Source organism: Macaca nemestrina, chromosome 3 (genome assembly GCF_043159975.1).
Source record: "Macaca nemestrina isolate mMacNem1 chromosome 3, mMacNem.hap1, whole genome shotgun sequence".
Lineage (NCBI taxonomy): Eukaryota > Metazoa > Chordata > Mammalia > Primates > Cercopithecidae > Macaca > Macaca nemestrina.
In genome coordinates this window covers 149,484,637-149,498,391 of record NC_092127.1, presented here as the reverse complement: position 1 = coordinate 149,498,391, position 13,755 = coordinate 149,484,637, and the positions used below count along the sequence as shown (strand labels likewise).

The 13,755-nt window shown below is 38.8% G+C and overlaps 1 protein-coding gene across 10 annotated transcripts in view; it reads right to left on the bottom strand.

Annotated features, from left to right (window-relative positions):
* Window positions 1-13,755, bottom strand: part of LOC105487675 (corin, serine peptidase) — a 276,725-nt gene that overhangs the window by 92,795 nt on the left and 170,175 nt on the right. For 8 of the 10 annotated variants that reach the window (XM_071093630.1, XM_071093635.1, XM_071093628.1 and 5 more), the window contains 3 exons: window positions 8,690-8,797; window positions 5,136-5,246; window positions 2,929-3,045 (listed from right to left, as the gene is read on the bottom strand). In XM_071093630.1, the coding sequence (XP_070949731.1) occupies window positions 2,929-3,045; window positions 5,136-5,246; window positions 8,690-8,797 (336 nt within the window). The remainder of the gene's footprint in view (window positions 1-2,928; window positions 3,046-5,135; window positions 5,247-8,689; window positions 8,798-13,755) is intronic. The other 2 variants (XM_071093634.1, XM_071093629.1) reach the window with 1 other exon arrangement.

The window sequence follows — 13,755 nt, the reverse complement described above, 5'->3', positions numbered from 1 at the left end:
CAGCTGTTACCCATATTTTCAATATGTCTTTGGAAAGTGTCATCAGCCTAGCTGTGATGACTTGAGAACTGAGTTTCTTGTTTCTAAGTGAATGACAGCAGTAATATCAATGTTTGCCCTAATGATTTTTCCTTAAGGTAGGTAGAGAGGAAACTGCTTTTCCCATTGATTTCCTGGTCATTTGTAGATTAAATGGGGAAGGTAATAAATTACTGTCCATTCTGTCTCTCCCCCATTATGATCAATTACCTTCAGGCATGTCACCTGGAATCTAGACAACCTTGCAAGGCACTTTTAAGTATAAATAATAGCATATGTGTATATATAATCATTCTTATCTATAATTCTAAGACAATGTTTATTACACTGGGATATTTATCCTTTCCAGTACCACTAGTATGCAAAATAATATACCACAGCCTTGCAGAAAAGAGATGTCACTCTTTTTTTAATGTCATCAGGGTCAAAATTTTTTCTCAAAGCAAATCTAAACAATTTCTGTAAATTTAGGCTCTTAAGGAGATTTTATTGACATCACGCATTCATTATTTCGGGAAATATTAAGTGCCTGCCACGTGACAATCTATGTGACCAGCTAGGCACTAAGCATTAAAAGACAAAATGGCATGATACCTCCTTGGAAGTGACTTGTGCTCTGATAAGAGGTATGATCCTGAACAAAACCTTCTGATGCTGTGTGATCACTGCTTTATGGAAGACATATTTATTTTTATTTATTTATTTTTTTCATAGAGATGGGGGTCTCGTTATATTGCCCAGGCTAGCCTCAAACTCCTGGTCTCAAGTAATTCTCCTGCCTCGGCCACCCAAAGTGTTGGGATTATAGGCATGTGCTACCACGCCCAGCTAAAATACATTTAAAGAGCAATAGAAGTCAATGAGACCAGTGTGGGGAAGTTTCTCAAAGGACTTTTCCAAGTCATGATAAGAGGAAAGGATGGGTTTCCCAAACCGAGAAACAGCACATGCAAAAGGCCTAGAATATGGAGGTGCACAGGTCAAAGTAATTGGAGCTTCAACCACTGAGAAAGGGGGTGAGAGAGATGAGAAAGGTAGGCAGGGACAGAGCCTGAAGAGTTTCAAAGGCCTAACTCTTCAGCAGGACCCAAAGTTTCAGGAGAAGCAGCCCCTCCTTCCCTTCCCAGCCCTGTCTAGAGAACAAGCCTGTAACCCATGCTGACAATTACATAGTATTTAGTACCAGGCCCCCTTTCATTCTCAGCTCTCTAATCACAATAGTCTGCCTTCTCTCATGGTCCTCCTACACATGCCTAGCACCTTCCCACCTCAGGAATTTTGGTCAACCGATGCCTTGTGTCTCAGTTGCTTTTTCAAGCCCCATTCCTCTTGGTTAACCCCACTCATCTTTCAGGTCTGAGCTCCCGGATCTCTTCCTCAGTGAATTTTTGTCTGAGGTGCTTTACCAGGGCATGCCCAATATTAATGGCATCCAAGCACCCTGAATTTCCCTTCTTAGCCTCTGTTGCTGCATGGCTAGACACTGACCTGCATAATAATTCGTAGCATGCCTATGTTCCCCAGGAGTCTGCAAGCCCCATCAGCTGTTTTGCTTGCCACTGAATTCCCAGGGGATGGCCACACATAAATACCACAATATACATTTTTTAAGTTGAATTAATTAAACAATATAAAGATACTAAAATTTTACTTTTAAATCTATTTTATCATATGACTTTCTTACATCTCACACATGTAAGGAAATAATCTACAAAGTCTGCCATTTCATCATGAAAAATCCAAAATTATTTCAGAGTTGAATTATACAGAAAGGAAGAAGAGTTTGATGCAAAGGGAAGTGCTCAGTTGATACGCACACAATAAATTATGTTTAATAAAGGTATTCCTTCTGAATTTAAAAACTGGTAAAACAAACACTCTTTATATATTATTTTTATGTAATAAGTCTGTGATTGAAAAGCTCTCCCTTTAGATCTTGGGCACTTTTCCATTAAAGTTATTCTAATGATCAATATGCATTATGACAAAATTAATTTACCTATAGGTGACCAGTCTCATTGGCTGATTATGAATATACACAGCACAAGATATGCTTTAATGTAATAGCCATGTATAAAAGCTCACATATATTGAGTTTTCACCATGTGCCACCACTATGAAGTAGTTATCACTATTCTGAGTGTACAGACACACAAACCGAGTCCCATACGGGTTGTAAGTATCTTGCCAAAAATCACCATAGTAGATTGAGGCTTGATCCTGGGTATCAGGGCTGCAACAACCATGTGCTTAACAACTAGGCTGTGCCTGTGTAGTATACACAAATGTGATTTTTGAGTCTAGGGATATTCTTACCCAGCCCCTACTGAGAAGCTTCCACACATATTAGAGCTTAAAACAATCTGTGTAGAACTTTCTTTTCTGATAGACATAAATTACATTTAAAAAACAATTTATTGGACCTACTTTTTCTTCTTGAGATTCACACACAGATATCAAATCCTTTTAAAGTGAATTGCTTGGTAATAAGAGGCATTAAACTGCTTCTCTGAACATGATTATTTTAGGAAGCCATTGCATTTCCTTTCAGAAGCCAATTTCTTCTCACCGGAATCTAATCTGATTTAATTGGATGCTATACACTAAACTTCTCTCTTTATCACGGCTTTTCCCATAGAACAGTTAAGTGAATTTGACCATGCTGTCAGGTGTCTTACCTGAGGAATGATTTTCAGTGTAAGTTGCTTGAGAACTATGTTTAGCACAAGAAAGCATTTCCTGGCTGACTAGGCTGTGAGAACCACTGTGTTAGGCAATCTGGGATTATTTACATGGGAATCCTACTTAAGCAACTTCAAATATTTTTCTTTGTTCCCAAGCAGAGGATCACGAGTAAAAGAACGTTCTGGGGTGGTGGGACACACTTACTGCCACTGCAGTTCTCCTCATCACTCCCATCCTTGCAGTCCTCGTCGCCATCACATTGAAATGTGCTGGGGATACATTGTCCATTTCTGCATTCCACCAGACCCTGGCTGTGACAGGCTAGGAAGGGTCAGAACAATATTCACTTTATTTATTAATTCTTCTCTCTCAATCTGCACATCAAATAAACAATAGCCATTTATCAGGCATTGCTAAGAAACAGCGTGTTCTGCATACACAAATGAACATATCATTGATTTTATTTCTAGAATTTTTCCTGCCTCATTGAACAGCACTTACCAAAAATTAACTTTTTCTTGAGAACTGCGTGATTGTTTTCAGTGATGGAAGTATCATGATCCTACTTACTAATAAAAACGACAATTTGTAAAGGGTTCATTATATGGCAAGAGCTGTGCTAACTGCACTGTGTATATAATCTCAAATTCTCACATAAATCTTGTAAAGTAGATATTATCATCTTTGTTTTACAGATGAGAAACTAAAGTTTACAGAGCATAGTACTTGCTCAAAGTCCCATGACTAAGAGCTACAGCCAGAATGTGAAGGCAAGCTTTTGGACTCCCAGTCCAAATATTTCATTATTTATCTACTTAACCTCATAAGCCAACAAAATAGTATATGGGAAAGAACTCGCATAGTAACTAACACCTAATAAACACTTCAACACTTGTTTATGACAACTGATATTTGAAAGGGATGGCCTAATATCCATTAACCTTCCAATTCCTATGGGTTTTCTAAAGTCTATACCTATTGTCTTTTAGAGTATCGGAAACCCGTGGATCATGTGACCTTAGCCTTCACTGACTTACTAATAGTATGACCTCTCTTTTCTTGAGTCAAGGCTCCACACCAGAAGTGTTCTATCTGAGCACCACGTCCTTGCTTCTCCAAGATCTAGTGAGATACAGTCCACTCTGTTCCACTGTGTCCACTAAGCAAAGACTCGGAGGACATTCCACTTCAAATCCATTTTAGGGAAGAGGAGAGCCACACATTGTGACTTTTTATATGACTTTTCTTATGTCAAAATAAAAAATATATAATCCACATTTCTATTTTTGCCTCAAATTATAAGCCAATTAAATATTCAATCTTATATATAAAATCAACTTTCTTAACTTTTACTAGATACAAAAAGATGAAATGAAAAGTATAATTAAATATGCAAAAGAACATATAACATTAACTCTTTCAGGTCAACTGCATTCTCTCTTAACACCTGACAGCTTCTATTCAATCGTGTATATTATTCTCTAATGGGTATATTATATTTTCTAGGGGGAAAAAGTGTTAATAACCATACTTGTTATTAGTTTGAAGTATAACAACTGTCTGAAGATTTTCATTCACTAAGAAACACAACAGTCTATAAATTTATATTATCACTACGTTCTCTCTCTGTCTCTTTTTTTTTTTTTTTTTTAAGATGGAGTTTCACTCTGTCACCCAGGCTGGAGGGCAATGGCTTGATCTTGGCTCACTGTAATCTACACCTCCCTGGTTCAAGCGATTCTCCTGCCTCAGCCTCCTGAGTAGCTGGGACTACAGGCACCTGCCACCATGCCCAGCTAATTTTTGTATTTTTAGTAGAGACTGTTGGCCAGGTTGGTCTTGAACTCCTGACCTCAGGTGATTCACCCACCTCTGCCTCCCAAAGTGCTGAGACTACAGGCGTGAGCCACCATGCCCGGCCTATTATGCTCTCTCTGTGTATCATCATATGAACATTAAAGTCTCTCTTCTCTCTGGTGATTCTTTCCATGTTCTTCCACAAAAGGCCCCTGAGAACATGTTAGGGCACTCCTGCAGGGAATCTTAACTACTCATATATTGTGTGCAGAAGAAAGGTCCCCCATTCTGTGGGCAGAGCATCACCTTTGACAAAGTCACAGAAGCACAAAAGAGACATATGGAGCAATGAGAGAGAAAACAGACACCCACTTGGCTAGATCAGCCAAATGAAGCTTGGAGTTTTGCGGGGAGAGGTGTGGAAGTCAGATACACTCCATTGCTATTGTCATCCCACCACTCGGTGATCTTTACAGGCAAAACCAAAGTATAAGAATCTTTCCCTTGGAATGCTGTGTATATAGTGAGTCTTAAGTACAGTCCTCAACCTTGAGTACAGCCTAGAGAACCAGAAATGGAAAAATAAGCAAGACAGACATCCTCAGAGCACTCACAGCAGTTGACCTCGTCGGACTTATCCACACAGTCGTGGTCACCATCACACACCCACTCCATGGCAATGCAACGCCCATCCCCGCAGCGATGCTCTGTTGTGGGATTGCAATCTGGAGAAATGAAAACTCACGAGGATGCAGAGAACCAGCATGACAAACAGGCAGGATTGTATGGCTCCCGGTTCCCATTGAAGAGAGTCTGTTCCAATGGCTCCAATACCTTCAATAACATTTCTACAATAGGACTGGCCCAATTAAAATTCCACGCCCTCCCCACGCATATGCCCCACTGACCACCATCACCGTGGGGTAAGATGGGTCTGCTTTTCAGATGAGTAACACTACTCTAGCTGTCCCAGGACCCATAGTTGGTTCTTATTGTTGTTGGCTTTTGTTTTCTTTAGTTGTCATTTTCTTTCCTTATGAAAAATTCATGATTTCTACCTTGGTTCAAAAAGCAGAACTGTGATTTGTGTTTCACAATGCAGCTAGCGGATTTCATGTATATGTAACAGCTCTCTCACGTTTCTAGGAATTATAACTTACCTGTCTGGTAAATTGGGAAGGCAGGTATCTCCTTGTCATCTCTCCTGATGCTAAGCTTAAGTTTTTAATTGATTATCTTTTTTTTGAGACAGGGTCTCTCTCTGTCTCCCAGGCTGGAATGCAGTGGTATGATCATAGCTCACTGCAGCCTCGACTTCCTAGGATCAGGTGATCCTCCCATCCCAGCCTCCCATGTAGTTGGGACTACAAGGACATGCCAGCATGCCTGGCCTTATATCCAAAAGAACTGCTAAGTAAGCCATGCAAAATATTGATGATATATTCATGATTCTTTTTAGCCTGGACTTCAACTTTATATATTAGTGAAAAAGAACTAAGTGATAAGTTCCCTCTCACAAAGGGCAGAATCCATAGGATGCTTTGCCATGAGAGGTGGTATACCCTGAATATAAGCAGAGTTTTAGAAGATGTATGTGGATTCACGAATAATAGATTCCATGAGAAAGTATGATAAGTCTAGTAACAGTGCCATGGTCATAGACAGACTTCCGGAGTGACCATGGATCTTAAAGGGTATTTTGGATCAATAGAGGAAAGTATAGGGAGGACATAAGTTTGAGAAAAGAAGAAAAGCACAAGAGGTGCTTGGGCAGGAACCAGAAGAGCAGAGGGAGCCAGTGCAGGGCCGGTCTGAAGGAAAGTGATAATTATTGCTGTTAGATGGAGACAACCGGCATCCGAACACACAAACTTCACGACAGCCTGCTATCTTCAGAGGAATTATGTTGCCTGTTAAGACCATTTTTTCTCACATGCTACCTGCAAGCTGGCCCTCTCCACTAACCTATCCAACTACCAAACGACACTCACTCATTTTCAATGCCCTGCATTTTCCTAATTATCTCGCTGGTAAAGGGAAGGGTTGAATCTGATGATCTCTAAGGCCTCCTACAATTGTAATTTCTGTGATCTATATAATTACAATTTCCTCTCATCCTTTGTCTCAAGACTAGTTAGTCCCAGGATATATCCCACATCTGAATGTAAATTAGTACAGTCATTATGGAAAACAGTATGGAGATTCTTGAGAAAACTACAAATAGAACTTCCATATGACCCAGCAATCCCACTCCTGGGCATATATCCAAAGGAAAGGAAATCAGTATATCAAACAGACACCTGCAACCCCATGTTCATTGCAGCACTACTCACAATAACCATGATATGGAATCAATTTGTGCCATCAAAAAATGAGTGGAGAAGGAAATATGGTACATCTACACAATGGAATACTATTCAGCCATGGCAAAAGAATAAAATCCTGTTATTTGTAGCAACATGGATGAGCCTGGAGGACATTATGTTAAGTGAAATAAGTCAGGCATAGAAACAGAAATACCGTGTGCCCTCACTCATATGCAGAGTTGATCTCATAGAAATAGAGAGTAGAACAGTGGTTACTAGAGGCCATAAGGGTATGGAGGAGGAGGGGTAAAGAGAGATTGCCACCAGGTGTGGTGGCTCATGTCTGTAATCCCAGCACTTTGGGAGGCCAAGGCAAGCGAATCACGAGCTCAGGAGTTAGAGACCAGCCTGACCAACATGATGAAACCCATTCTCTACTAAAAATACAAAAGTTAGCCGGGCGTGGTGGCACGCACTTGTAGTCCCAGCTACTCAGGAGGCTGAGGCAGCAGAATCACTTGAACCCAGGAGGCGGAGGTTGCAGTGAGCCAAGATAGCACCACTGCACTCCAGTCTGGGTGATGGAGCAAGACTCCATCGCAAAAAGACAGAGATTGCTTAACTGACACAAAATTACAGCTAGATAGGAGGAACAGGTTGTAGGTTTTTATAGCACTAGATGGTGACTATAGTTAATGATAATTTATTGCATATTTTCAAATAGCTAAATGAGAAGATTTTGAATGCTCCTAATACGAAGAAATGATAAATGTTTGAGGTGATGGATATGCTAATTACCCTGATATGATCATTACATATTGTATACATGTATTAAAATATCATGCTGTATTCAATAAATACGTACAACTATTATTAATCAAAATAAAATAAAAATAAAATATTATCAGAAAAAAACAATAATCCACATCTATCTAGTCACACAGGAATGGTTTGTACACACACGTTTTAAAATATTTTTACAGATACAGCAAGTGGCTGCGAGATGGTGCCCCTAGAAACCACCAGGTTTCCTAGAATGGGGTTATACCTAACAGTCATGACTCTAATGCCTTCCTCTGACCATATCCCTGATCCTTTCCAAACATTCATTTTGATGTTTTCTAATGCTGGACATTGTCTCATATCATTTGTCCAAGGTGTATCCTCATCCCCGTTTGCCCTTTTGTTCATGTTGCAAAGTTCCTGCGTCACTCAATAATATGCTACCTAAAAATTCTGAACCTAGTCACAAAGCCAAAAAGGTAAATGAGCAAGAGGAATTTTGCTGATTTTAATTCATGAGATGGCATTCAGAATTGAACATGACTCTTTTAAAAGTGAGTTTATTCTTTAAAAGATAAGATCAGCATGTGTACACAAAACAAATGCATCATCCTAACGCTGGGTAGCTGCTGCATAGGTGGTCCTTGTACTATTTGGGGATTAAATAGAGGAGGGGACTTCTGTCACATGTACTAAGGGAATCAGGCACAGACAATATATCTACCCTCAAAGTTTGCTCAAAAGGCCAAAATCTAACATAAGCCACTGGCTCTAACCAGAGGAGAAACAGAACATATTTGAGGAGAGGGAAAAAACTATTAATGCATTAACAACCTTTACCAGTCTTCCCATTCCACTTCTTAAACATTTTCTTAACATGATTATTTATGTATTACTTTTACATGTAAGACATTACTGAGGACAGTGATTGAACAAACTTCTTCCTTCTAAAACACAAGAAACCAATCATTTTGTAATTTTAACTGCTAATCATATTAACACGTAATGAACTATAAGTTTCTGGTCAAAAATTTCTGTGATTTTTAAATTAAAACCTTTGGGGAAACAATGCTACTTACCACAGTTTTGCTCATCACTCAAATCCCCACAGTCATCATATCCATCACACACAAGGCTGTAATTAAGGCACTTGCCTGTGTGACAGTGAAACAGATTCTCACTGCAGTCTGCAAATAAAAGAAGCCACCAATGTGTCATCAGAGCCATATAGAATGCTACCGTAGTACAATATTTAACAAAAGCCAGTCATGGAAGGGACACCCTAATGGTAACCTGGCCCATACCTATTGTTTTATAGGTGAGAAGGTGGCACACAGAGATACAGCAATCTGTTCAAGGCCATTTAAATAAGTGGCTCCCAAGCCAAGTGATTGTATCACTTTCTGATGTGTTTCTCTTGACTTCCATTTTATGTCACCTGAATGATCCTTAATTGTTAAAGATGAGAAAAGGCATTCTCAATTCACCATCATTCCTAATGAAGTTCCTGTTCATGTAGAATAGACTTTAGTAACTCTTATGTTTTCTTTAGAGTTGAAAGTCTAGGTTTGTCAGTAGTAAGCATAAACATAAAAATAAAATAAGTCATTTAGATTATAGAGTTGTTATTTCCTTTCACATAAACATTACTGCTTAAGCCTATTGGGTGTTTCATAATGTAATCCTCAAATAAACAAGTACTGTCCAAAGACTACGGTGGCAAGAAGAGAAGCGCTATGTAATCTCAGGACGCTCATAGTTTAATGTTGAAATGAACAACGTTCAGGGGAAATGGTTTCCTGATTTTAATAAGAAAACAGTCTTATCCTTCAGTAAACCAGAACTCCTATCCTGGTTCTGCCATCTACTAGCTGTGGGACTTTTAGTGTGTTATTGTTAATTCAAGTCTAGGAGTCTGTGAACTGATCTATGAAACTGGGACAAAATCAGCCACTTAACAGGGTTTGAAAGAGGAGAGTTTAATGAAACAGTGTGTGTAAGGCAATTCGATGGAAAGAGAATGTTCTTTTCAAAAAATGGTATTGGGATAATACCAGAAAAATATTTACAAATTATATATATATGATAAAGAAATTTGGATATCCGGAGTCTCTAAAGAACTCTTACATTCAATAATAAGATGAAAAATAATTCAATTACAAATGGTCAAAAGACTTGAATAGAAAGTCTTCATGAAAGACATAAAAACACATGAAAAGGTGCTTAACATTATTAGTCATTAAACAAAGGCAGTGGGGGGTGAGAGGGCAGGGCAAAACAAAAGAAAAAAAATAAGCTAAGGCAAATTAAAACTACAAGAAGATATAACTACACATCCCTTAAAATGGCTACAATGGAAAAGATGGATAATAGCAAGCATTGGCAAGGATTTTGAGAAAATGAATCTCATGGATCTCTGGTGAGACTATAAAATAATAATGCCACCTTGGAAAACTGGCAGTTTCTAATGAAGGTAACTGCAACCTTACCATACAATTAATTTGTGAATTCCACTCTTAGGAATCTACCCAAGATAAATTAAACATATATCCACACAAAGATTTATATATAGATGTTCATAGCAGCATTATTCATAAGCCAAAAACTGGAAAAAAATCCAAGTACTCTCTAACTGGAATGGACAAACAAAATGTAATATGCAGTGAAATACTACTCAGTGATTAAAAGGATGAAACTACCAATATATGTGACAGTATGGATGAACCCCAAAAAGTTATGCTATGTGAAAGAAATCAGATACAAAAATTACATATTATATGACTCGTTTATGGAATTCCCAGAAAAAAACAAATTTATATAAACAGAAGTCTGAGAAGTAGTTACAGTAGCTGAGGGATTAGACTTGATTCCACTACAAATGTGTGGGAGAGAAATTTTGTGAGAGATGCAAACATTCTAGACTGTATTGTGAGGCTGGTCGCATAACTCTATAAGTTTACAAAAATCAATAGATGAAATTTATAAGATGTAAATTATACCTCAGTAAAGCTGTACAAATGTTTAAAATCAATATATGTAAAGAAATCTGCATTTCACAGAAACTAGATTTCTTTTTTTTTTTTTTTTTTTTTTTGAGACAGAATCTCGCTCTGTCGCCCAGGCTGGAGTGCAGTGGCGCAATCTCGGCTCACTGCAAGCTCCGCCTCCCGGGTTCACGCCGTTCTCCTGCCTCAGCCTCCTGAGTAGCTGGGACTACAGGCGCCCGCCACCGCGCCCGGCTAATTTTTTGTATTTTTAGTAGAAACGGGGTTTCACCGTGGTCTCGATCTCCTGACCTTGTGATCCGCCCGCCTCGGCCTCCCAAAGTGCTGGGATTACAGGCGTGAGCCACCGCGCCCGGCAGATTTCTTAAATATATTTTTATTTCCCTTATTTAAAGTAAATTAAGTACAAAACAGCTTGCTTAAGGCTGGAGAAGGAATACAGAAAATGGGCAGAATTTCAGCAGGGTGGATGTAATGAAAAGTTTAGCATACTTCAAACAGAGAAAATAGCAAAAACAAAGGAAAGAGGAAAAAAAAAAAAAAAAAAAAAACATTTGAAGATCAGTCTACTTGGCTGATGAAGGCCAGAAATCAAGTAGTCAATGGTTCAATCTCCTGAATTCCAGCTGATTGTTTCTCCTCAAGCAGAAGCCTGTATCTCATACAACCAGTAGCAGCCACCACTTCACTGTAAACATCTCACACTAGATGACGATTCGTTATGCAAAGCCTTTGGCATTGATCAGTTAAAACATTAGGTATGCCAAAATATGACACTCACATATACATGAATCATAAATTTCTGCTTCAAAAAGGCACTCTTCTAAAAAAAAAACTTCTTAAAGTTTTTAGAATCACACCATTTTAGGAATGGAATGGGCCTTAGAAATCACCTGTTCAGTGTCTTCATTTGGAAGGTGTGTATGTGCACAGACACACACACGCATATATACATATAAGTCCACACTTACACGCATACAGAACTTTGTAAGTACTTTTTATTTTTCACTTCCCCCAGCCTGAATAATTTTCAAATAAGGACAGCCACCATAAGGGAAAATTTAAGAACTAAGAAGTCCTAGCTGTCACTTTGACAATGGTATTTTATCCCATTCAGCAGAGGGCGCTATTTCCCCACCCTGAACCCCGCTGCTGAATGAGGCTACCACACATGTGACAGCTGAGTGGAAAGGTTATGACATTGGTTCTCCTGCCCACAGGACAGACCTGGGGAATTTGTGCATCAAGATATATACATTACCTTGTGAAATTCTAAAAGATCTTTTTTATTTTTTATTTTTTTTTGTCTTAATCTAAATTACCCTTGTGGGAAGTTTTGAGTCAACATGCTAGAATCAGCAATAGCCAGAGAAATAAGGCTTCTCAACTTGACCATCAGTGCAAAGTACATGCATGCATTCGCCCAGAGGATGGGGAACAGTGTTTCAGCACATTTTAAACCCTACAAGTTAACTTATTTGTAAGCAGTACACTCACTTTTTTTGATGGCAGGACAACTGGGGAATGAAATATCCCTTTCAGAATGTGATTAACCTAAGAACACATCAAAAATTCCAAAAGTTTCTTTGTCTTCTATGAGACCCATTCTAGGACCCCTGGTAATTCATACTAAAACACTGCATTAGAGATATTTTAAAAATTGATGTCCTTATTTATTAAATTACTTCATAAATGGAGAGGACTCCAGAATTCTTTTTAAATCCTCATTGTTCTCCCTGGTGCGGATTCAACTTTCTACTGTTATAACTTGCTTGGTTAGAAACCATTTTTAGAAGTGAGATACAAAATGAGCTGCATTTGGAAAACAATCTGTAATCTGTTACTTCCCTAAGGTCCGTGTGATTAGTAAACACGCAAAACCTTAACCAGAGGCACTGCAAAGCCAGAAATACATAGCAAATAGCAAAGATCACAGTGTCTCCTTTTATTGAAATAAATGTTTATTTGACCTGGAAAGAAGTGTTGTCAGCACAATTTGGGGCCAGCAAATCAAAATTTGCAAAAGTGCTTGCTGTGATTTTCTTGCTCCATAACAAGCATAATTTTGCATGACCTAAGGTAGATGTTTTTCTAGCTACAGCTTTTTTTTTCTTAAGGAGAGCTTGATACAAAATGTTTCTTCTGAAATTCGTGCATGTTAATACTGACTTCAGTTTGACATCTTATATGGCACACTATTAATTCTTGTCTCTCAAAATTATCATTAAATTAAAGCAGAAAACTAACACACAGAAAGCCTTTTTCTCAAGGGCTTCTCTCAAATGTACGATCTCTGTGACTATAAACATGAATGTGTTGCCTCAACTCAAGATGCAAGTACGGATGCTCAGTTTCCACCCACAGAAGATTAAATATGGAAAGAACCAGAGGTTATTTCATCCAACCCTCTCATTCTGAAATGACCAGAGGAGTTACATGGTCTGTCCACTGCTGCTCAGCTCATTTACAGCAGAGCCACGAGAAGCACCAGGCTTCTTGACTCTCTGAGTTCTTTCTACTATTGGCTTCCAGCTCTAGAAAAGGGTTTCTCCACGGCAGTATCATTGACATTTTGGACTGGGTAATTCTTTGTTGTTGGGGGCTGCCCTGTGCAGTGCAGTTTGTTTAGCAGCATCTCTGGCCTCTACCCACTAGATGCCAGTAACACCTCCCTCCACTCCCACAGTTGTGACAATAAAAAAAAGTCTCCATGCATTGTAAAATGTCACCTAGAGAGTTGAAAATCATGTTGCACAGTATACAAACACCACCTGAGTGCAAAGCCTCGCTTTAATCCCATCTTTTCCATCAGCTCTCTATGCAATCCAGCTTCTAGTTATCCTACTCTTTTTACTAGAAGGACTCCCTGCTGCAAGCTTTTTTTGTTTGCTTGTTTACATCAATTTTTTTTGACTTTGTGATATTGTGTGTGTTATATTGTTTTAAAATACCATATTTAGGCTGGGCACAGTGGCTCACGCCAGTAATCCTAGCACTTTGGGAGGCCGAGGTGGGCCGATCACTTTGAGCTTAGGAGTTCACAACCAGCCTGGGCAACATGGCAAAATCTTGTTTCTACAAAAAATACAAAAATTAGGCCTGGCGTGGTGGCTCACGCCTGTAGTTCCAGTTACTCAGAA